The sequence below is a fragment of the Pristis pectinata genome, chromosome 2 (genome assembly GCF_009764475.1).
Source record: "Pristis pectinata isolate sPriPec2 chromosome 2, sPriPec2.1.pri, whole genome shotgun sequence".
In the NCBI taxonomy this organism is placed as follows: Eukaryota; Metazoa; Chordata; class Chondrichthyes; order Rhinopristiformes; family Pristidae; genus Pristis; species Pristis pectinata.
Window position 1 is genome coordinate 128,604,526 of NC_067406.1, and position 25,524 is coordinate 128,630,049.

At 41.3% G+C, this 25,524-nt stretch overlaps 2 protein-coding genes across 4 annotated transcripts in view; one reads left to right on the top strand and one right to left on the bottom strand.

Annotated features, from left to right (window-relative positions):
* The window catches only part of LOC127583289 (wolframin-like), a 31,583-nt gene extending 15,798 nt beyond the window's left edge, over positions 1-15,785 (bottom strand). Inside the window, exons 1-2 of the mRNA XM_052039115.1 lie at positions 15,553-15,785; positions 9,726-9,811 (exon numbers count right to left, since the gene is read on the bottom strand). Of these exons, the coding sequence (XP_051895075.1) occupies positions 9,726-9,811; positions 15,553-15,652 (186 nt within the window). The 5' untranslated portion in view covers positions 15,653-15,785. The remainder of the gene's footprint in view (positions 1-9,725; positions 9,812-15,552) is intronic.
* A 29-nt stretch (positions 15,786-15,814) lies between these two features.
* LOC127583295 (uncharacterized) overlaps positions 15,815-25,524 on the top strand; it is a 42,136-nt gene continuing 32,426 nt past the window's right edge. For all 3 annotated transcript variants that reach the window (XR_007958241.1, XM_052039142.1, XM_052039129.1), the window contains exons 1-2: positions 15,815-16,420; positions 24,190-24,281. Coding sequence is in view for 2 of the 3 variants with exons in the window: in XM_052039142.1 (XP_051895102.1) it covers positions 15,942-16,420; positions 24,190-24,281 (571 nt within the window). In the remaining variant the exon portion in view is untranslated. The remainder of the gene's footprint in view (positions 16,421-24,189; positions 24,282-25,524) is intronic.

Genomic DNA, 25,524 nt, shown 5'->3' on the forward strand with positions numbered 1-25,524 from the left:
GCCTCAAGCTACAAACTGTAACTACAAGTTGTGAAGGGAAAGCTTCATTAAAAAATGGACAGTATATAGCTCTGGTAGATTGAAAGGTTGATAATATTTGTTATTCAATGCCAACATCTTTGTAGGATATACCTGTATAGGTTTATGGGAGCAAGTGGTCAGAATAAATGGTTGAAAAACTGCAGATGCAGAAAGCAAGTCGTAGGGAAAAGTGTGAACTTTGAGCATTACCCAAAGTAGGAAAAAGGAACATTTGGAAGGAGTCTACAAACACGAGTGGCCATGGGTGAGCAAAAAAGTACCATAAACAATGTAGTTTCAGTTAAGATAATCTATGGCAAGGCACTAGTATCCAGAGTGGGATACATGCAAGGTTACACGATACAGTATGTACATTTAAAGGAGGAAGATGGGACACCAGCCAACAGAATGCAGGAACAGAAACAACGCACAAGAGAACTGTCAGGGCCAAGTGTTGCTGAATTCCTATTGTCCTTATTTATCTCTGTAATACTCAATAAACTCTGACTTAATTTAAGAATGAATCTGTACCTTGCAGAGCAAGGGGTTGGGTTGATGGAATTGACTTTTAAAGATCGAGCAAGTTGGGCCTCTACTTATTGACGTATAGAAGAATGACAAGTGACCTCATTGAAACGAAGGATTGAGGGGAACTGGCAGGATGGATGCCGAGAGTGCAAGTATCTAAAACCAGGGCCAGGGTTTCAGAATAAGGGGTTTCCCATTTTACACACAGACAAAGAGCGATTTCTTTTCCCAGAGGTTCCCAAATCTTTGGAATCTCTACCTGAGCAATGGAGGCAGAGTTATTAATCATATTCAAGCAGCGATTCAGACATGGGGGGCATGGTGAGAGTGGAAAAGTGGTGTCAAAACCAAGATTGGATCAGCCATTATCAAGGAACTGAATGGCTTACTATCGCTCCTGTTTTTTACGTTCCCATGTAAAATTGGTCAAGGATCCCAAAAGATGGGTAGTCTTCTGTTTTGTTAAAATTATTTTGCCCGACAAAGGGAAAACTTTCCCAGTTTTAAAGGTACAAGGAAGTCTCAATAAACGTTGAAGACATCATTGGGTTGGTCCCAGCTGGCTGCCATGGCCAATATTTGGCCCCACCTTTCAGGCGATCAATCCATAAAAGGAGATTTACTAGAATGTTACCAGGCATGAGAAGCTTCCATTATATGGAGAAAATATCAAAAATGATGTTCTCATGAGGGCAGAAAATATTTTAGGGGAAGAGTGTTCCTTCTTTATTTACTGGATTTCCACTGCCAGAGGTAAAAGGTTGCCAGAGGTAAAAGGTAACCAGAGGGCATAGATTCAAGGCAATTGCCAAAAATCTAGCAGCAAAATGAGAAAGTACACCATGTTATGACCTGAAGTTTATTGCTTGCAAAGGTGTAGGAAACATCCGATAGAAGTAATCGAAAGGAGATTTGATAAATACTTAATGCTCGCAAGGCAATTTGACCAGAGTAGAGAGTTGAGCTAATTGGGCAGTTCTTTTAAACTGTCAGCTCCACAATTTCAAGCAGCCTATTCCACAGAGATACTTTTGGATCAGCTAGAGTACTGCTTTCATTTCCCACTACTTCTAGCTGTCATTATCAAGATGACAGCAGCATCCAAATTATTAGCTGCACTGCTTAACTGTAAAGAAGAGAGCCTGCAAACCTCAAACATTATTCATTTCGCTATAGTCAGCTGCCTCAATTGTAAAAGACAACCTAAAATATACAATCTATACGAAGAACACCCAAATCCACCTGTTAGAGACTGCTTCAGTTAAGATGAATTTACTTTAATTCATACCAAATACGCATGCCCAGACTATTCCGATACACTGTAGCAACCTTATCTGCCCTAAATTAAAACAAGGCCACTAACCTTCCTCGGTTTCCCTGAAAACACTGAGACCAAGGTGCAATATAAGCACTGTATTACATATGCTTTAACCAAGTGTGTGTGCATATATTATGCAAATGAGTTGGATGCTCAGATAACTTTGCCAGATAGATGATCAAAATGGAAATCATTGCAAGAACTTAAAATGGTTGATATTTGTCAGATATTATACTAAGTCTGTTAACATTCTGTGACATTTGAATAACCAAGCTATTGTCACTTCTTTTCTTCTCTGTGCAAAACCCAGTTCTTTTACTCACAAAAGCAAAGCACTAGACCTGTTGCACCAATGGAAAGGAGCCTCATCAGGGCAGGGAACAGTTCTGACTTTGTTTAAACAATTTTTCCATGTAAATTTACACCATTCATTCTTAATAATAGACTAATCTAATGCATCTTTTAGCATGAAGCTTTACAAATGAGCAAGATAATCAGCAATTAAAGCAAGTTTTGGACAAGATCTCAACTTATCTGAATGGGCTACCCGACCAGCAAACTGGCAGTTATGGGAGTAACTGTTAGAATTACTTTTGTTGTTCATTGAAAGATGGTCAGATCAACACAGTAGCTTGCTAATTGACAATCTGGCTACCTTCTGGTTATTTGCTCATGAACAAAGCTGATCTCTCACCCTGCTGCCGATAGGTGAAAACTCCTATCCTTTGCACTGACAGGCAACCCTCACCATTTAGGTCTGAGATTTTTTACGCTCAACTAGACGGCTGAATGGCTGGAAGCCTCTAATGAGTGAATTTGGTAAACAATGTCCGTGTAACCTTTGCCCAAAGTACCAAACAAGGTGAGAGGTCTTTTGACAAACCCTAGCTGCTTGCATTTAAAAAAAAACACTTTAAAGACTATTGACATGGTAACCTCAGTGACACTGGTCAATGACATCCTTTGAGGAACATGTGCCAAATTTCATGCCACATATTGTTCCCAAGGACACAAGATAAAAATCATCACAAAGGGCTTCCATGTCCATCACCTAAGAAACAAAGGAAATGATGTCATCAGCATGCATGAGGGTCAGTCATGTGACCTATCCTGCACCACAATGGACAAATGGCACCGAGAGTGCCATAGGGCTGGTCTGCTGAAATCAACCAATAGTTTGGCGGTCTCAGTCAGCTGTGACCAGCCCACACTGGAGCCACCCACTACCAGTGGGGTCATGAATCCAATCTGGCTTTATTTTAACTCCATCTACCAATCTGGGCTGCAGAACCCTTTATACTCTCGTCGCACAAAAATCTATTCAATCACTGTTTAGACGACTTCAACCGACCCACACTCAGTTTTCTCAGGCACGAGATAAGTGAACAGATGCTTTCCGACATCACCTGCAAAATAAAAATATTCGCTCCAAATGTATTATTCTGGTCAATCTCCACCAGAGTCTACCTGATCAACTGCTTTAACATTTACTTAATGAGACTGTCTCTAGTATATTCAAGTGGATAAAAATCTGGTCTATGAAGTCTGCCTTCAAAATTTAACTGGGTCTTGGTATCATTCTGGTGATTGGAACTACAGCCTCTCCTAGGCCTACATACACTCTCAAGGTAGGTGGCCAGAATTTAATCAATCATAAGATGGCCAACAATTAGCTTGAACACAAAAAAAGACCCAAAAAAGTAAAACGTTTATGCAACTCTGCAAAGCAATTTTTAAAATATATTGTGCGTAGAGGAATAATCATTTTTTCCCCCGTTGATAATGCATAAATGATTTGCGATTCTACTCATGGGAATTGCAAATAATACTATTTTACACCTTAATTTTACAATGGAAATTGCCTTCTTGTACATAGCAGGAGCAGCTGGAAGACTCCTTTAGAGTGCTTTGGCATGCAGGAAGCAGATCACTACTGCACTGCAGTGTCACATTACACAGACTTGCTTACCAAGATATTTCTAGATTGCTGTGCCATTTTAGACATTTAGTTTAGTGAAGGTCTATCTCTATACTGGTATCTCTATATCTCTAAAGGTACATCTGAGTTTGCCGACAACAGTAAATTAGGTGACACGGTAAATAGTGTGGCTGGGATCAGGAAAGGTCTGATCTAGTGAGTTCACAAAATTGTTACTGATAAAATTTCTCTGTGAGACTTCATCCAGTTTGCACCCAAGAAAGATAGATTGGAAAATAAAACAAAACAGAAATAATTAGATTGGAGAGCATCTGTGCAGAGAAAAAGTTAAATTGAAACTCATTACAAGCCCAGAGGCTCTTAATCCTCCCTTGCACCCAGTTTTCAGTAAGGACTCCATACCTCATCTCCTAGATAATTCACTGTTGCATAAATGCTTACAAAATCTGCTTTCAGGGCAGGCTGTGGCAGAATAGTAGAATCACACAATAGTGCGAGCTGGAGATGAGTTGTAACGCAAAGGCTGGTGCACTGAAAGATGCAGGCTATAAATATTTACACTCACAGCAATTAAAAATGTTGCAAAAGCAAGAAACCCTGATCAAAAAATAAATAAAGCAGGTCTGAATGTATATAAGAATATAGTTGTATAATATTGTCCCGTCTCATCTTCTCATGACTTCGTTAACTACTCTGCAATTAAAAGCAGATACAGATGATTTAGAGACATTGTTCATCCAGACGATAAACTAATTGAACAACAAGTTTACATGTTTGCTTTAATTAAGAACATGTGCTAACCAGGACACCAAGAACTGCTGCTCCCCTTTCCAATGACCCTTGGGATCTTCTGTGAACATGTAAATAACAACTCATCACATGAAAGGTTGCACCTCTGATAATACAGAACCTATTGCAATAATGAACGGTTTGCCTAGAAAAAAAAAATTAACAAGAGTATACACAAAACCAGACTGACCCTTAAAATCATATCAACTTGGTTAGTTGGTGATAGTACCAGCAGTATTCAAATCATGTAATTGAAACTGGTCTGCAGTAATGTGACCCAGTTACCCTAATACCATTTACTTTAATCCAGCTGTGCCAGCTATACAAGATATTCAAGAGCGAGGTTTTTTTCAGTCAAAAACACCAGAAGGCCAACCTGGAAAAAACACACTTTCCCCACTGACAAAACTCTTGCGCCAACATTGCATGTACAGGATGTGGAATTTATATTTTCATTCATCTTGCTTTAAGAATTCTGCACATCACTTTCAAATGATTTCTGATCAATCCCATGCAGGATCCACTGGGGTCCTTGGCATGATGGTGAGGTGTAAAAGTCCTGACTAGTTTAGAATTGTTGTTGCTGATTTCGATTAAGTTGTATTTCATGAAGACCAAGAGTTGCTGCACGTTGAGTGATTTAAAAAAAAAAATCCCATTTTGCTGAAAACTAAAACTGAAATAATTCAAATTGAACAGAAAAGCCTAAAAGACACAAACTCAGTTATTTCATATCCTAAATACCCCTGCGCATGTGTCCTGATCAGCCATCACCCAATGCTCTTGTTGAGCAACAGTTTCATTTAAAGAAATGCTCATCATATTTTTAAATCCCTTCACGGCCTCCAATTAAGGATTGGTTATCCCCAAATACTTTCTCTTTTTCTCCCTCTTCTCTCACACACACAAAGTACCCTTTAAAACCAACTTTTGCCCAAACATTTGTCATCTAACTTAATATGGTGATTTGGTGCCACAATTTGTTAAATAGTATCTTCCTTGGAATGCTTTGCTACCTCAAACAAAAAAACACTGGTTGTTACTGAGTAAGTGGTCCTGAATCATCTCCTTGAGTCCTTGTAGGACCACCCTTATTACATGATCTACATGGATTGGGTATGGAGATCTAGGATTGACCCAGCATGAAGAAGAAACTGCAACTCATTTCCAGGTCAGGATGATGTGCAGGTGGTGATGTTCCCTTGTGCCTGCTGTCCTTGCCCCTCTAGGTGGAGGGGATGCAGATCTGAGAGCTCTTACTGAAGCAGCCTTGATGAGTTACTGCAAAACATTTGGCATAATGTTTTATTTGTTGAGGAGGGAACGTTTAAGGTGTTGCTGCATTTTGGTGGAGTCTTCCTCCTTGCTAAACAGAGGAGAGAATTCCATCATATTCCTAATGTGCTTTGGTGATGGTGGGAGTTCTCTGAAGAGGTGGGAAGCAAGTCATTCACTGCAAGATAGCCAGTCTCTCTGACCCTTGGTCTTGTAACCAGACCCACAACAATGTGGTTCATTTTAAATGTTCTCAGAAATGGCCACTCAGTTGAATCATAACTGCTACATTCAAGCTTAGAAAGAATAAAACTAGATGGACCATCCAGCATCAACCTAGAAAAACTCAGCAACAGTTAAATCACTACCAGCCTAGTCCTCCTCCTAAACATCTGGGCACTGGGGTCCAAATTGGGAGAGCCATCCTACAGCCTACTAAGAGAATAATGCCCCACAGACGACGTACCAGACTCCTCCATCTCGATGCGTGGGTACATCCTGTTCCACTAGAAGGACTGAGCCATCAGTCGGGGTTGGGGGAGAGGTGGGAGGAAGTTGTATGGTATGCAGGAAAGAGAGTAAAGACCTGAGAATCCTCAACATTGACTCCAGATCCCATGAGATCACATGGCATCAGATTAAATTTGGGGAAGGTGAACTATTGATTACAATTTGCCACTCACCTTCAGTTGATGATTCATGCTCCATATTGAGAAGCATTTAGAAGCAGCATTGAAAAGCAGGCACAGTAGTGTAGCGGTTAGCATATTACAGCCCGGGTTCAATTCTAGCTGCTGTCTATACGGAGTTTGTACGTTCTCCCCATGTCTGCGTGGGTTTCCTCCAGGTGCTCTGGTTTCCTCATGCATTCCAAAGATGTACGGGTTAGGAGGTTGTGGGCATGCTATGTTGGCGCCAGAAGCACGGCGACACTTGTGGGCTGCCCCCAGAACACTCTACACAAAAGATGCATTTCGCTGTGTGTTTCAATGTACATGTGACTAATAAAGATATCTCTTATAAATAACAAGGCATAGAATGGATTCTGAATCAGGGACATTATCCATCACCAAGACTAGCTTGGTATCACCAAGTCACAAATCATCCTGACTTGGAATCACATTACCGTTCCTTTTTCATCACGGAGTCCTGTAACACTACTGAATAGCATTGAGGAAGTAGCTTCATTAGAAGCACTTCAGTGCTTTTCAGATGCAGTTACGAGTGGGCAATAAGTGCTTGTCTTGTCAGGGGTACCCTTGTGCTGAAAAGTCATTAATAAATTTACATGGATGAAATAAAATCAAAATGTTGGAGATACTCAGGCAATATCTATGGAGAGAAACAAAGTTAAAATTTCAGATTAATGACCTTTCATCAGAACTGGAAAAAAGAGAAAACAATCATCAAGTTGCAGAGGAGGAGGGGTGGCAAGAGCAAAGGAAACTTGAAAGGGAAAATTGGTGAAGACAGGGCAGTAGATATTGTCTATATGGATTTTCATAAGGCATTTGACAAAGTCCTGCATGGTCGACTTGCCCAGAAGGTTAAGGCACAAGGGATTCAAAGTGAGCTGGCTAATTGGATCCAAAATTGGCTTGCTGATATGAGGCAGGGGGTAGTGGAGGGGGGATGCTTTTCTAATTGGAAGTCTCTGACCAGTGGTGTACTGTAGAGGTCACTGCTGGGACTCTTGTTGTTTGCTCTATATATTAACAACTTGGATCTGAATGTAGAAGGTAGGATTCATAAGTTTATGGATTACACAAATGTTGGTGTTGCAGATAATGACAAAGGTCACTTAAATTGGGTAGAGAGTTGTCAGATAGAATTTAATCCTGGCAATGCATTTTAGAAAGTCAGATATGGGGTAGGACAGATCCAGTATATGGTAGGGCTCTAAGGAATGTTGGTGAATAGGAGAACCTTGAGGTTCAAATTCATAGTTCCCTAAAAGTGACAACACAGGAAAGTAGTGAAGGCATCACAAGGCACGCTTGCCTTCATAAATCAGGGCACAGAATATTAAAATTATAGCATTATGTAGCAATGTTACAAAACACTGGTTATTCTGTACTTGGGGTTGTGTGTGCAGTTCTGGTTGCCGCACTACAGGAAGAATGTGGTTGCGCTGGAAAGCATGCAGAGGAGATTCATCAAGATGTTGCCTGGATTGAAGGACTTTGGTTATGGGGAGAGATTGAATCGGCTGTGCTCGCTTTCCCTCAAGCAAAGGAACTGAGGGATTATCTGATAAAGATATAAAATTATGAAAGACATAAATAGGGAAGATAGTCAGAATCTTGATCGCATGGAAGGGGTTTAAAAAAAAACAGGAGTGGATAGATTTAAGGCGAAAGGAAAGAGTTTAAGAGTATTTGAGGGGAAGTTGTTTTTTGTTTAAAAACAGACTAGTTGATATCTGGAACTTACTGCCAGAAGAGGTGGTGATATCAGGTACAATCACTACAGTTATGAGACATTCAGACAGGCACTTGAATAGGCAAGGCATAGAGCAGACCTAATACAGGCAAAATGGATTAGTGCAGATGGGCAAAAAATTGGCATGGACGTGGTGGGCCAAAGGGTTCGATTCTGTGCTGTCTCTGTCGATGACGGGTGGTCCAGGCATGGATGAAGCCACTCACTGTATCAATTCTCCTCAATCTTCTCTGCCTACTCTCCACCCATCATGGACATTTTGAATAATTTCCCACTGCTATAGTAAACCTGCCATCCTGCAACTGCACAGAATCAATTTATGCTTAAAACCGTAAGTAGTCACATCACAAATAGCAAACTGAATCTATATCAAGCATGACTGAACAACAACCTTAAAACTTGTGTTCACATCAGAAAATGCAGGGCCTTGCAGATATCCTACAACTGGGTACAAAATGATTAGTTGGAAGAGCTTAACAGTTGCTCAAAACAGTAGCTTCAACTTTCTCTCAGAGATCTGAAGACACTTTTATACTGCAGTCATCTCAATACCAATTGCTCAAAGTCTCACTAATTCAACAAATATGACATTTCCTTCAATACAACTCTTGCCAGCTTCAATCTTAGGCCATCTCCAATGGCCCCTCCCTGCACCAGCCAGGCTAATCTCACTAGTTACAAAGTGCTCTTTCACATTATGCCTACCAGGTTGAATGATTACTGACAACAGAATAAATGAGAAAGTGTCACACTAAATATTATCTCTGGTAGGAAGGCAAGGAAGATACAAGTAACATGTTTGCAACAGCAGCTAAGCAATGCAAATTCAATTAGAATGTGATTTCAGTAAAATATTACACTTATAAGGAACATACAGGCACGGTAGTGTAGCGGTTAGCATAACGCTATTACAGCGCCAGCGACCTGGGTTCAATTCTGCCATTGTCTGTAAGGAGTTTATACGTTCTCCCCGTGTCTGCGTGGGTTTCCTCCGGGTGCTCCGGTTTCCTCCCACATTCCAAAGGCGTACGGGTCAGGAAGTTGTGGGCATGCTGTGTTGGCGCCGGAAGCGTGGCGACACTTGCGGGCTGCCCCCAGAACACTACGCAAAAGATGCATTTCACTGTGTGTTTCAATGTCCATGTGACTAATAAAGATCTTATCTTATGAAATTAAGGAAGTTTCAAATTGCTCTATAAAGCAGACAAAATGCATCTGATGTGTGTGGTGGGGAGAAAGGGGGGGTTGGACTTGGTGAAACTGGTGATTGACAAGTGAACTATGCACATCCCTTCTCAATTTCTTGTGTAAAATACGTGGAGATTATTGACATAAAGGGAGATTGAGATTATATGGATATTAACTGAGTATATTTCCATCACCAAATTCCTTTGTACAAAGATCTAATTTTACCTCAGTCTGTGCCGTTGCATCACCATCTCTGGCCTTCTGTTTTTGTTCCTCTATTGATATCTCTTGTTCCTCATTTAGTGGTTCCACTGAAAAATTAGAACAGACCAAAAGAAACTCATTAATTTCATATATCAGCTTTATCTTTCTTTAGTGCAAAAGCTAACATGATGTAACTTACTTCTGGATGAAGTTCAGCATTAAAAATAAAAGTTAAACAAGATGCACCATAATGCAAAGGAGCTCAGGAAGTACTCAGCGTCTGAACAGTTAAGAAAATACATTACGTCCTTGTGATATAAACTGCACAGTGCAAGTGTCCATTGCATCAGGAGAGCAAGTTGACACCCATGGATTCTCGTAGGCGAATAGTAAATGATGACAACTCACCACACGCAGTAATATTTTTTCCTTTAAAAATTGGTCAGTATGATGATGATCTTGCTCTATTGAAGCATTTGTAATTATAACGAAGCACAGAGAATTGTAATCAAAGCAATATCTTTTGATTGTCAAACATTGAGGAACTGTACCAAACAAAAGAATAGTCTGAGAATCTGAAGTCAGGGGCAAGCAATAGAGAAAATAAGCTGGCTGCAAACACAGAGTAAGTGGTTAAAAAGTCACTCAAACTAGAAAAAAGTTTGAAATGATTTTTTCTTAAGGTCACTGCAGGAACCACTGATTTATGGCATACAAAAACAATCTAGATCCAGGAATTGGAAGTCCAATTAAAACATTTGCAAATACTACCTTTTTTTTGTGAGCAGGTTGCTAGGTATAGTTAATACAGAGAACCAAGACAACATACACTAATAATATTGAAGAATGTCCATTTAATTTGTAATTAAACTTCAAAATAGACAAACACGAGGTTGTACTTTTTGGATATAAAGAATAAAACCAGAATTTCCTTTAGAAAGTAGGTGTTTAAGTGGTAAAAAAATATTTGAGGATATGGGTGCACGGATAAGCAAATTCACAAAAGTGGTAAAATAAAATCTTCTTAGGCAGTCCCTCAAAATAGAGGATGACTTGCTTACACTCTGGTTCTATGGATTATGAGATGACTGATGAGGCCAATATGGAAACTCTTCCTCAGATGGGACAGATTGTGCCTGACAGAGCAGACAAAGTAGGCAGGCAGTTGTGATGTTGTGCATTCCCTCTGCCCATTATATAGGGCTTGTGTGTGCTCATGATACATGGACTCAAGGTTCTCAATACCATCCCTTATGTACCTCCTCGACTTTGAGCCGTCCTGGGCCAGAGATTCCAAAGAGCCAGTGTGAATGTTGTGTTTTTCCACTGAGGATTTGAATAATTTTTTTGTTCACTTGGTAATCTATTCCCAGCACAGAGCTCAGAATAGTGTTGGTTTCAGGAGTCTGATGTTGGGCATGCAAATGATATGACCTGTCCAGAGCTAAGTGTAATTTGTGCCTCATTGCTGGGGATATTGACTTGAGATAGGATACTGATATTGGATCACTTATCCTTCCATTGAGTTTGGAGGACTCTGAAGAGACACCATTGTTGGTAATTGTCCAGTGCCTTGAGATGCCTGCTGTAGATATCCCAGAACGCAGAAGCATACAAGAGGGCAGTTAATACTGCTGCATGCAAACCATGATTTTCGGTGTCAGGTCTGAGGTCTTGATCTTCAAACATTCTTTTCAGTAACCAATGTGTTGGCACATTGAAGACAATGGCAAATTTCATCACTGATAGCCATCTTTGCTGAGAAAAGACTCCCATGATACAAGAAGTGGTGTGCATTTTCCAGAGTCTTGGTGTGAATCTTTATTGTCAAAGGATAGCATTGAATAGCGGGTCAGGTTGGTAGAGGACCTTTGTCTTGCAGATGTTGCACGTCCAGCCCATCTTCTCGTATGCTTCAGAAAATGAGTTGATGACTTGGAACTGACTCCAAGCTACACCATCAGAAGCATGGTAAATTGGTTTATCATTGTCATGTGTACTGAGGTACAGTGAAAAACCTTGTTTTGTATGCCATCCGTACAGATCATTTCATTACAACAGTGCATTGAGGTAGTAAAAGGGAAAACAACAACAGAATGCAGAATAACGTTACAAAGGAAGTGCAGTGCAGGTAGATAATAAGGTGCAAGGCCATGACAAGGTAGATTGTGAGGTCAAGAGACCATCTTATCATTCTAGGGGACCATTCAATAGTGGGATAGAAGCTGTCCTTGAGGCTGGTGGTATGTGCTTTCAGACTTTTGTATCTTCTATCTGATGGGAGAGGGGAGAAGAGCGAATGTCCGGAGTGGGATGGTCTTTGATTACGATGGCTGTTTTACTGAGGCAGTGAGAAGTGTATACAGCATAAATGGAGGGGAGACTGGTTTCCATGATGTGCAGTACACATACTACAGCTCAACTACCGAAGTTCTGAAGATTAGCTCACTCCTGCAGAATGTTTATTGGAGAGATGCATAACTGAGCCCAGAAAGACTGAGAAAAATGTTGGAGAAATGATGCTGTCTTGTTTGACCTGATCTTCTTCAACATCATTGGTTAGGAACATGGCTTGTATGCCATCGTAAAATCTGAGATGGAGACAAATTTCTGTGGACTGCCAAATCTGAGAATACTTCACACTCCCTCCGTGTTAATGGGAATCAAGACTCAAGTGAGATCAAAAAGGCCATGCATAGTGGTTGGCACTACTCTCTGCACTCAGAGTTGTGGCATGGTGAAAATCATATCCACCATGCCTCTGGATGATTGGAATACACGATGTGATTCAGAAGCAGCCCTGTAGCCAATGGGTGGCGATGGTGGTTTTGGATAGTCCCGACGATAACTTTCCCTGGAGCAAACAGCAGGGAGACCCATCACTAATTACCACAGTTAATTTGTCTCTTTTCTTGAAGATAATCATGATTATGGCATCTCCAAGATTTTCTGCCAAATCCTCTTTTTCCTGAAAGTGGGTGATTGTGGATTCAAGACTGAAGCTCTTCAGTTTTAGAATTGCATCAGGGAGGCTGTATGGTCCCAAGGCCTTCATGGTTTTTTGTCGAGATGTAGGCCTTTTGACCTTGACTGATCAGGAGTGGTGGCAAGGCTGGAATGGGTAGGCTGCTGTAGGATGGCTTCCAGGGAGCATTGACTGCCTCTGTCCTTGATAAGTTCACCCCTATTCTTGGCTCTCAGTGGGGTGGGGCCTCGTGTATTTGACAGTATTGAGGTATTCTCACATGTCATTCTTGTGAAAAAGTTACTGAGCTCTGTGATCTTTCCACCCCAACTATTCTTTAGGCAATGGATTTTCTGCTGGAAAAATGGCTTCTTTTCCCTTGAGGAATAGTGCAGCTTCCAATCCAGAAATGCCTGGTGTTTACAATCAATTACCTCTGTAATTTCCTGGTTATTCTCATCAAACCAGTCCTGTTTATCTTGTAGAAAAGCCAAGAGTTTCTTCACATATGCCAATTATGGTGGACTTCAGGACAGCTTAAAAAATTATGGAACTCTTGTCTCCTGTTAGATGGGAGTTAACAGGCTTTTTTTTTTGTGAGGTACTGTCTGAGAAGAGCTGCCTTTATGGCATCCCTGACAATTGATCCATTGATCTTGTTACAATATTCCCGCTAATGCTGATGATTTGCAGTTAGGTTAATGGAAATAACAGAACAGATTAGACACTGATCGATCCAGCAATCACCACATAAAATAAGTAAGTAGTTAAAAGACTAAAAGAGCACTTAGGTTCACTTCCAGAATGAACATCATTCACAGGTTGATTTAGATTTTCAGGAGACATTTGACAAGGTTCCACAAAGATTCTTGAGCTCACAGTGTCAGAGAACACATTAACATCAACAGAAGACTGGCTAGCTAACACAGAAAACAGAATAGGTATAAATGGATCTTTTTCTGGATAACAATACAAGTGAAGTTCCCATTATTCTTGAGAAATGATTCAGAATATCACCATGGAACTTATTTAATCAAATGGATCTTGCAATATCTGATGAGCTTTACTGTAAAGGATCCTGTACATGCTCCACATTTGCTAAAATATAGTTTAAAACTTCAGAGTATAGTTTTATGTCTGCCTTTTGCAATTGCATAAGATACACAGCTACAGCTGTAAGTGCTTTCAGAAGGCAAGCGCAATTCTCTTCGACCACATAGCTACACAATAATAAATTTTAAAAAGTTATTGTTAGGATCAAATAATAATCTCATTCCATTGCATTAATAAGTCTGTGCAAGGGAGTGAGCAGCCAAATGGGTTCAGCATAGCTCAAACGGACAAACAGTTTATTTTTGCTGCAAGTGAGTCATATTGTTGGAATCTCCACAAAACCTTAACAGAGGCAAATACTGTGAAGGCATGCAGCAGATTGGATTGTGCCTTGCCAAGAGTGAACTACTTCTGCAACCACCTTGCCTTCCCCTGACTTTGTAAGCAAATTAAAAATCCAAACCGACATCACTGGAAAGCAGTTATGTTTAAAGAGATAACTAAAATGAGCAGTGTTATCAGTGGGAAGATGCAATTTTAGTGAGATACGATAGGTTGTTTTAGTCTTTAATGTGGCTTTCTTTAAAATCAAGTAACTGGAACTGATTAATCAGTTCTCATTTGGCTTGTTCAAATGTCTTTATCCCTACAAAATAGCTTTTTGATCAACTTTAACATTGCTCCCCCCTCCCCTTCTCACCATCACTTACCCAACTTCCTCAGTTACTCTTAAATCACTTGATAAAGAGAACCACTAGTATGCCAATTAGTGTAAGTGAAGATTTAGACAAAAGAATTTGATCATTACATATACACACAACTCTTTCCATTATTTTCTATGTATGCAGTTTAAGTCACAATAAATGCAACTGAAATTCTTATTCAAAGATGGATAGGGTTGAACACTAGATAAGGTCTTGGCTCATCTTCTTGAAATGTGCTTCCAGCATTCCTTGTTTTAATTTCAGACTATCATTACTTTTTCCCTTGAAACCAGTAGGGGCCTTTGACTGAATTTTTTGACAACACAGCATTTGTTCAATAGCATTTTTCACATTCTTCATCCGAGCAATCGTAAATCATCCAAGTCTTCCTTTCAGAGTTATTTTACAAGTACTGATACCTAACAATGGAAAAAAGGGGGGGGGGGGGGGGGAGAAGAGGAGAAGGGGAAAGGAAGAAGGGAGAAAGGTACAGTGCAAATTACAGCAGCACACCTGCTAAGTATAACCCTTTTAATCTCTCAACTCCTCTGAAGGGTCACTTGCATTGACTGAAACATTGACTGGATTCTCTTTTCACAAATGCTGCTTGAGTGGCTGAGTTCTTCCAGCATTTCTGTTTGTGCTACAGATTCCAGCACCTGCAGTTTTATTTGTTTTCCTTTTAATCCCTCGGCTGCCTCGCATGTCATTTTGAATACCCTGCCGCTTAGCTTGGATTAAAAAAAATACTACTAACCAATAGCAATAATTATATTTGCAAACCAAAAACTTTAGGTAAAATAGGGAACCTTACTAAGTACAGAGATCATTAAATGCTACACAAACGTCGTTTCAAAAAAAATAAAGCGCACCACACCTTTCCCCTTACAAAGACTTTCCCACCCACAGGCAATAAAGATTTGTCAAGCAAACGTTTTTATGATCAGAAAGGGAACGTCCTTATAGCGTTAGTATGCTGGGTGTTGCACAGAGGAATATGTTGCACTTGTTGTGACTGTGATACAGACGAGTAACAGGGAAACATTTCTCCACATGAGTGGGTCGGCCAACTGTTGACGAAGCGGTTACCGGCTGGACGCAGACAGACAGGGTGCGAAATACTGACCATCCTCTGCAGCCTCTGACCCATCCCGGTGCACATCCTCAGCAGCGGCATTTAGCTGCGATTTGCCCTGTTGCGGGGCTGTCAGCTGCTCCGGCTCCATCTCCCCGAAACACTGCAGAGCCTCCACCCGCCGTCCCGGCTGCTGCAGTCTGACCGCTCCTGTCAATCTCCACTACCCTTCCAGTCCTCTGATTGGTGGAGCCATCAGAGCCCGGCGTTCCTGCGACGTCATCGTGAGGCCACGCCCCCTGATGCGACTCCAGCCAATCGCGCAAGCTGGTTACCCTCACATGGCCCCGCCCCCGCGGAAAAGAGGCGGCACCTCAAGGCCACCCCACCCAAATGCGATGATGAGTTTTAACACCATAGGGGTGCCGACTTGCGAGTAAATGCTAGGTGCCGCTGTGACTGGGCGGCCGGGGTTACCAACGCAATCGCGCTCAGGCGCACGCCCGTGGCCTTGCGGCAGTGCCAGCCGGCGGCGCATGCGCGCACGTCCTCCTGCCCCCGCCCCCCTCCTGCAGTTCCACTCGCCGCCGCTGGGTGCGCGCACGGTCCCGGCCCCGGCCCCAGGCTCGGGCTCCCGCGTCCGCGTCCTCGCCGGCATGGACCTGGAAGCGGCGGAGGCGAGCGGCGGCTCCGGGGCCCGCGTCTCGCAGGCCGATTTCACCGTGCCTCCCTTCGCGGCACAGTTGTGCCGGAAAGCGGCATCGGTGGTGAGGACGGGCCCGGCGCCCGGCGCCAGAGGAGGGAGAGGCGGCGGTGACGCGTCGGCCTACGGCGGCAGCGCGGCAGCCCGGGAGGCGGCCTCCTTCATCGAGACCGTGCCGGTCACCGTCTCCCTGGAGAACGTGGACGGTCAGCACAGGTACGGCCACGGGAGGCATTGGAAGCGCCGCTGGGTTTGCAGCAGCAGTAGCCCAGGGAGGCCACTCGGCCCGACCCGACCGGTCGTTGCTGGCCGGTCATAGTCGTCCCCTCCCGTTCCGTGGGCACTTGGCAGATCTTCCTGCCCTTTGAGGGCAGGATCCCGGCTCATTTACCACCCATGATCTACGTGAATTGCCAAGTGCCGGGTTCGATTTCCATTCGAGAAACTTGAGCTCATAGATCTGAACTGATGTCCTGATGCAGAGCTGACAAAGTGCTGTAACGCTGGAGGTGCTGCCTTTTGGATGACAGCCCACGATGAGATCTTGTCTACTCCCACAGTTTCCAAATGTCAATAAAAGATTCCAATGTCAGTACTTCAGAGGGAAGGGAGGTAGCAGGCAAGGGCGTGTGTGTATTTGTGCGCTCATGTATGTTCAAAAGGTTGCTTATACGTGTTCATATCCAAGCAACAAAGCCTGGTTTCCAGTCATTTTGGTGCCATTGCCACTGAAGGCTTTGCTTTTTCAAAGCCGTATAATAGTTGGTGAGCTATGGCTACCCACATTAAAATGTCAATCACAGGCATATTCCGCTCTTCAATATGAAGTTCAGGGCTTGGAGCATCAGGATCATCATGGACACTTCCAACAGTCACTGATCTGAATGTTGCTCTGTTGTCATAGCTTGGGAACAGTTATTTTGACATCACTACCCTGGATGATACATGGCAGGTAGGAGATGTCCAGTTCAAAGAACAAGGTAGTGGGTACACCATGATGGGGTAGGCTTTGCTACTGAGAATGAGGTAATCTGATGTCTTGACAGCTACTGCTTTGGTACACATGGACATCTCATGACTTACCATCCCACTCAAATAAGGAGCCAGCATTCTATGGTCATCAGTGCATACACCCCAACCTTGAAAGTTGTAGATACAGCCAAGGAGTTTTTCTACGTTGACCTTGCGGAAAAAAAAAACTCTTGGCCTGCATCCCAGAGGAAGATACCAATCTTCTTGCAACTTCAAAGCCAAGATTTGAAAAGATGAAACTTTTTGGCAAAGTGCAATTGGCAAGTAAGGAATTGAGAACATAACTCCAACAGGAGTATCCTCTTGACTTAATGCTTGGAGCATGACCTTATCATAATCAATACCCCATCTCACTAGGGACACAGGCACAAGAAATCAGGAAAACTAATCCAAATACTGGCATATGTTAGATTGTCCCATTGTCTGAGGGAGAGATTATTACCCATGCTGTGACAGTTAACAATGACTCTTGGATAGACTACCACCTTTGTTAACTCGATCAACCTGGCCCCAAAACATCATCAGCAACAGAAACATCAGCATAAGAAGATCATTGCTGAAGGTCTGAGACATCCCCACAAAGAGAGCTCTTGAGACAGCATCTTATAACCTGTTGACTTCCACCAACAGGAGCCGTAAAGTGTCCATGACATCTGAACTGTCCTAACGTCCATCATAATTAGCCCCTACAAAGAGACTCTTGGATTCTGTATCAGAAAGAACCAGGACTGATTTAATAAGTGTGAACTGGCCTCAGAGGCAGGCAGTACTCATGCTAAAGTTCTGGAACTTCGTGATGAGGAACTTAAGTGTCAGATTCTTAATGCCATCTCCCGTGTTTGGGAAGAGGTGAACATGCCAGGGGACTTTGGGAGATGCCACAATTGAGACCACTTTCAAGAAAGGAAACAAATCTGACCTCCTGTTGTCTGCCACAGGGAAAGTCATCGCCAAGATCCTCCTCAGCTACTTCCTCTAGTGGTCAAAGGGCTGCTCTGTGAATCACAGAGTGGATTCTGTTTATCTGGAGGCATGGAGAAGTGCAGAGAACAACACTAACCATTATATGTGGCCTTTTTTGACCTATTAAAGCTGTTGACCCTGTCAATCAAGAGGGACAATGGACCATACTCCTCAAATTTTGCAGCTTACAGAAGTTTTCTTCTATCTTATGTTTGCGTAACGTTGGCATGCAAACTGTGATCCTAATCAGTTACCATGCAGCGGATTCAATATTAGTGCAGACTGCTGTCAAGCCCTGACACTTTTTTAAATCTTTCTTTCAGCTAATTTCTCCTCCAGTTATCTTCCGGCTGGACTGAAGTTGATCTGCAGGAATGTTGGGAAACCGTCCAACCTTCACCGCCTCTACTCCAGGACCAACGTCACTCCAACCTCAGTACTGTTGTTCAGCTGCAGTATATAAACATGGCTTGCATTTGGAGGCTGAGCTCCAAGTCATCATTAACTTGTTCACTGAAGCACACAATGGTTCTTGCACTTGAAATCCACAAAACATAGATCCTCAATGGACTCTATCCGTACTTTTTGCTGCCGCATTAAAGAAGCCAGCATAATCAAAGAACCCACCCACCCCAGACATTCTCTCTTCTCCCCTCTCCCATCGGGCAGAAGATACAAAAGCTTGAAAGTACGTGCCACCAAGCTCAAGGACAGCTTCTACCCCACCGTTATAAGACTATTGAATGGTACCTTAGTACATTGAGGTGGACTCTTGACCTCACAATCTTTGTTATGACCTTGCACCTTATCGTCTACCTGCACTGCACTTTCTCTGTAGCTGTTACACTTTTATTCTGCATTCTGTTATTTTACCCTGTACTACCTCAATGCATTGTGTAATAAATTGATTTGTATAAATAGTATGCAAGACCAGCTTTTCACTGTACCTCTGTACTTGTGACAATAATAAATCAATTCCAATTCCAATCAATGTTCCCCACTGTACAATGCCACTTTCTGACTAGGATAATCTACAATGAGAACGTGAACCTTATCTTGGAAACCATCTTTCAACAAAGTAGCCATTGATGAGGAACTTCCTCATTGCCCTCAGGGCACAGCATATCCCTTGGCCATTGGAGGATAAGAGTGTTTGGAGCTCAAATTCTCAGACAGGCACAAAGCTTTTGGTCTACCTGGCAGCAATGTCCCTGTCTTCCTATTTCTAGCTGGCATGTCAAAGCACCGGAGACAGTACTGACAATGTCTCTACACAATCCTCCAACTCCACTGGCAGAATAAGTGAGCCAGTGGCAGCATCGTCTCCCAGGTCAATGTCCCTGCATTGAGGCCCTAGTTATACTCAATTGGCTTCAATGGGCTGGCTATGTTGTTCCCAAGATTCCCAAGATATTCTGTTCTGATTCTCTTCCAGCAAGGGCTTGCCAGGTTGATAGAAAAGATTCAAAAATGTTCCTGAAGCTTTCTTGGAAAAAGTGCAACGTTCCCACTGACTCATAGGAATTACTGTCCATTGACTGCTCAAAGTGGATAAGAGCTTAGGTTGGCACTGAGAACCACAAGTCCATGCATCAGAAACCCAATTTAAACAGCAAAAGGATCTCAGCGCTCCCAAACTGCTGACCTGTCTGCACTGTCAAGTACTTCCTGCCCCACCAGGGGCAGAATCTGCAGTTTCTTCATTGGCCTGAGAACCCATAGAACTGGAGTGGAGGTAAGTCATTTTTGTTCCCAAAGGACCACCTAAAATAGAGTCTGACAGTCCTCATCCATGTTCCGCTGTGCTTAAGTGTGCAATGGACCATGTACTGTAAAAAATAATCTTTGGTTCTAGCAACTGTGCATATTGCTCCTATGATGTCAGTAAAGAACATTTTCTGATTTTAAAGTCACCTTGTGGTCCCTGGGCAATCTTGCTGTTTTATCCACCTTGGGCATGAAATCATTTGGCCAATCACTGTGAATTACTAAAACTCGATTTCTTTTGAATTTCATAAGCTCTTCTTCCACTTGGCTTTTCAATGAAGAAGTAACTGGCGTCTCTTGCAATCAAAATTTGAGATGTATATGTGCCTTGTAATAAGTGCATCTTTCTAGGTGGTATTGTATTTGGTCGAATGCAGGGAGGATTTTTCCAGAGACTGAGGAATCTTGAACTGGGGCTATAATGTCAAAATAACATGTAGGCCATTTGGGATTGAGATGAGGAGGAATTTTTTCACACAGAAGATGGTGAATCTTTGAAGTTCTCTAGTCTAGAAAGTTGTAGATGCTTAGCTGTTGAGTTCATTTAAAATGGAGATCAATATATTTCTGGATATTAAGGTAATCAAGGCACATGAGGGTGCGGGAAAGTAGTATTGAGATATATCAGAGATAATTTTGATGAATGGTGGAGCAGGCCAAATGGCCTACTTCTGCTTCTATTTCTTATCTTAGCTATTTGGATAACAGTATCCTTAAATCTGATTTTGGTGATCATTGAATCTGATTTTGGTGATCTCCTTTCAGTTGATTCTCAATTGTGCAAGCCAGTCTTTGTCACTGCGAATCGGAGTTTGGCGTATTCATTTCCACTATCACTCATTCGAGACTCTGGCCGTCATAACATACCAAGGATTGTGTTTGCCCTAAAACTTTAAACTTTTCCTGTATGAATCTTAAGTCTGACCATGCTCCTTTTTGAGTCAAAGTGACTGAACTGCTTGTTTTAGGTACCTTCCCTATTGTGGAGCAATCTGCAAATGTGCCAATTTGTATTACTAATTAACTTTGTTTATTGGGATTGAACTTAAAGTTGTCTTGCACTATGGTTGCTTGCAGCTTAGATGCTATGAAATTCTACAGCAGTTGCAATGATGTTAAGATTTGCACTTTCTGAGAAATCCTTTCTCTCTGAGCTAAGTATTTGCATGAGTCAAAGTGCCTGTATTTGTTGCCTTTTGTTTGGACTTGCAGGTTACTGCTATTTATCATTTCTTCTGATGTGAGTAGCAGTTAGATTCTTCAAAAGAATAATTGCATGAGAAATGACTGCTGGCATGTCTTTAACACTTTCTTGTGCCACTGTTGCCGACCCATTTTCTGAACCAAAGATTTTGCGTTTGTACTTTGGAAGTCACAGTTACATTTGTGACTAGCAAAGGACTCTTGGTGCATTGGTCTGCCATTTTCATGAAGTCACAGTACTGCAAGCCAAATCAGTTGGGTTTTTATTTCTGCCTACTTGCTTTGACTGGATTATTTCCTTTTTAGACCATACATAAACTTGTCTCAGTGTGTAATCTAAAACCCTGCAAAGTTGCACTACCGTGATTGCGATTGTGACAATATAATCACTCATTGTTCACCCAGTTTTCTCTTTATATGTGCTCTCCACTATTATAAGTGTGTGAGTTGACATACTCTAACTTCTGAACTACCTCTGCGAACAAGCTGACTGTAGAGCTGCTAACTTAGTGAGTGCGCATGTGCATCGGAGCCTGTTTAAGAGTATAATTGCCTTCTTGTGTTCCCTCATATCGCATTCACTGTGCGCACATTGTTTGCACTCTTCCACGTCAATAAGATTGGCAGCAAAAAAAGACCTCACAAGTCTTGTTTTTCAACTCCATGTTGTCAATGAAGCCTGCTTGTGCTTGAGCTGCTGTTCTCTTTTATTTTCCCACCAAAGGTGGCACAATATTCAAGCTGTGTTTCCACTTTACAGCCAGCTATGTTCCAGAGTAACATTGCCTTGTATAAATTCCTTAATATTGGTTGGTTCAGCCCTCTGGGTGATTGCTGCCATTTGTTCTCTGCTTGACCTCTGAGCAGACCTGGCACTGTTTGCAAAAATGGACTCATCGAGATTCTGTGCTGGTGGATGTTTTCTGCCATTTCTGTTGCTCTTGCCTCGTGACCACATTTCTTTCAGAATCCCGCAAGGAACACAATGTAGTAGTGATCCTTTGAAGGTGTAATATTGATTGTCTCTCTTGATGACTTTTCTCACTAGTGCCCTGACTTTTGGCCCCTACCTTAAAAAGTATATAGTAGCATTGGAGTTGGTCCAAAGGAGATCTACCAGGCTAATTCATGGGAATGAGAAGGTTGTCCTATCAAGAGAGGCTGGACAGCTTGTGTCTGTATTCTTTGGAGTTTAGAAGAATAGCAGGGGTGACCTTATCAAACATATAAGATCCTAAGGGGACTTGACTGGGTAGATGTTGAGATATTCTCACTAGTCGCAGAATCACAAACAAGGGATATGTGTACAAAAAAGGGGCCAGTCATTTAAAACTGAGGTGCTGAGAAATTTCTTCTCCCAGAGGAAACCCAGGCAGACACAGAGAGAACATACAAACTCCTTACAGACAGTGGCTGGAATTGAACCCGGGTCGCTGGCGCTGTAAAGCATTACGCTAACCGCTACAGGAGCGTGCCTGCCTTCAACACAAAGGTGTGTTTTTGTATAACAGGAAAGCATGGCATAAGTATCATATGATAAGTTTTAAACACCCATGACTTATTTACATAAGTGCACCACATATATTATATCAAAACCCACGATAAAAATAATTGTTTCAGGACTTGTAAAAAAAATTTGCTGTTAATCGTAAATCCAATGGCAGCAGCTCGATATAGATTTGAGCTTTCTGACCGTTTTTAGTATTTACGTCGCAAGGTAAATTAATTGTTTTATGACGAATGACACTTTTGGTAATGTCTTTACATTGCTTTAATTTTTGCAACTTTTTGAGTATGTGTTCCTATTTATTAAATATATCTTTTAACAGTTTGTAAAGCATCTACCTTCAAAAATAAGGCTCTCCCTTCAAAAGCCTTTTAGCTTGGTTCTCATTTAAGACTTTGATTGTTAGGAATTTTCTACAGTTGGTAAAAAGTCTGAAATAATTCCCATCACTGTATCATTCAGTATATCTTTAGGATGTGTTGATATTAAAATCAGTCATTTTTTTAAATGTGTTTGTTCTTTTGAAGTTTGTATTGAGAGTGATGTTAACTGCAGAATTTGAAACCTAAATGGTGTTTAGAGGCCAAGTGCAAGTCATTCTTCTTTTGCACTATTTATTTATTTTTGTAAGTTATAGTAATTTTTACGTCTTGCACTGTACTGCTGCCACAAAACAACAACTTCATGACATATGTTAGTTATAATAAACCTGATTCCGATTCTGATTATAGCGCTTCAGGATGGATTTTGATAGTATATTTTGAGTATCTGGAAATGCTAATAATCTGTTCATTTCTATTAAACAAAATACAAAAGTTAGCATTGCACATTTTTTTTCAGACTGCATATATTGCCAGGAGCTGGAAATTCGGCATTGTTTGGATGGAAGGACCTTCTCCCAATATGCATCCAAAGAGATTTTACCGTGTCGGAGTTCTAGGCTCTGAATTCATGTATTTATTAATTTGTTGACCTATTGAGAATGACTTCCATGACACTCCATATATGCTGCAGCATTAGTTACAGATCTGATACTCGGCTTACGATGATCAGGGAAGAGAAAGTGTACTTCAAAAATGAGCATAAGTAGGAATCAGTATATGAGAGCAAAGGATTAAAATATAAATACTATGCCACATAAAGAACTTTTATTTGCTTGATTTCCAAGCAACCAAGAATAGCAATTTATCAAGTTTTTGGGATTATGATAATTGAATCTAAATAATTGTGATGTATCAGATACAATTGCAAAGTAAGGCAATAACATCATTCTTTTTTGAAGGGGAGGAGGGGACAAATGCACAAGGACTATTAACTGGTGTGCATTCATTTATGATTCTTTGTTTTTATTACACTTTTAAGCCATAACTATTGTAAAATATCACTTTACCATTTTTAATGTGAAAAGGCTATTATTAGACTAGACAAATAACTTTTTCAGCAAAAACATTATGACTTTAATTTTCTATTTTCCCTTTTAAGATTTCATTTGACTCCATTTTTAAAATTTCAGGATAGTGTGTTTGGCGACAGATGCTAATGGAGGTACATTGTCTTATGTTGGCCAGCTGAATTCGGATGTGAATTTGGAACTGCAGGCTGCAGGTAAGGCACTTGTACATTGTGACAAAAAATGTATTTTTCATCTGACTAGTTTTATCCTGTGTCAGGGTGTTTTGTTAGGGCGTTTCCACTATTTAAGAGGTTAATAACTTAAAGACTGAGTATTGTGAAATTATGATGGTTCAAAGAACAGGTGGTACAGTGGTGGATTTTTGTCCTGAAATAGAAAGTTTTGGGTTCAAATAGTTTAATAGATTTTTAACATTTTGAATTTCAGGACATACATTGTTTTGACAACTGACTAAACTAAGAGGTATCGTTTAGTCACCTATCAGATTTCTTTTAGCTGTGTTCTCTGTAAGTTCCCGCTAGGAAGTCTCTGCAGGGTATATGTGAATTTTTTGGGAGGTCATAATTGAAAGATGGTTGTTTCCTGAAAGGATTCAGGTGCTCAATAAATATATCAAATCTGAAATATTTAGTGGGATTGTCAGCTACAAAAACAGTGTTAAAAATGAATATGCACATTTAAAGTCAAAATATTGTGGTTTGCTGAATACATGTTTTGCATAGTGAGAATTGTGATCTGGAATGCACTCCATGTATGGGTGGTGGAAACAGATTCAAATCCTTTTTAAAAGGACTTGGATACTTGAAAATTCTGGAGTTGGGAAACCTGACTTTTTCTAGTGAAAATCTGACATGAGTTTGATAGGGGAAATAAACTCCTGTGCGAAAATATTTTTATGACTGTGATATTATATTACCATCATAGTCTGAGAGATCTTGATTGGCAATTGGTCCAGAGTTGAATATCTGGCATTATTTACTTTTCTTGGGATCAGGACCAATTCGTGCAGCAAGATTTGAGTTCTTGAGTGAGAGGAGCCCAAGAGTGTGGAGCCAATTACACTTGGAGCTTTCTCATTAACATCCTTACTGACTCATCTGTGGTTCCATTTGGGTTGCCACACCTCCCACTACTATTTTCACTGTAGCCAGTTCCCGTCATAAAACATGTTATAATAAGTAAATGGTTCTTCCAGATCAATAGCATATATCTGCTGTAAAGTGGCCAAGGATGCATGGTTGTCCTGCTGGGTCCCGAACCGTTTCATAATCTGAGTGGAAGTACTGTTTTCTTCTATTGTATATTTTAAAAGGGCAGTGATAGTGGAACAGTGTCATATTCATATTACTGCCATAGAAATATTAGAGGTTAAAATGCCAAAATTTTATTAGTAAAGCCAGTATCTATTGCTAAGGCTGGCCCAGTGTACTTAAT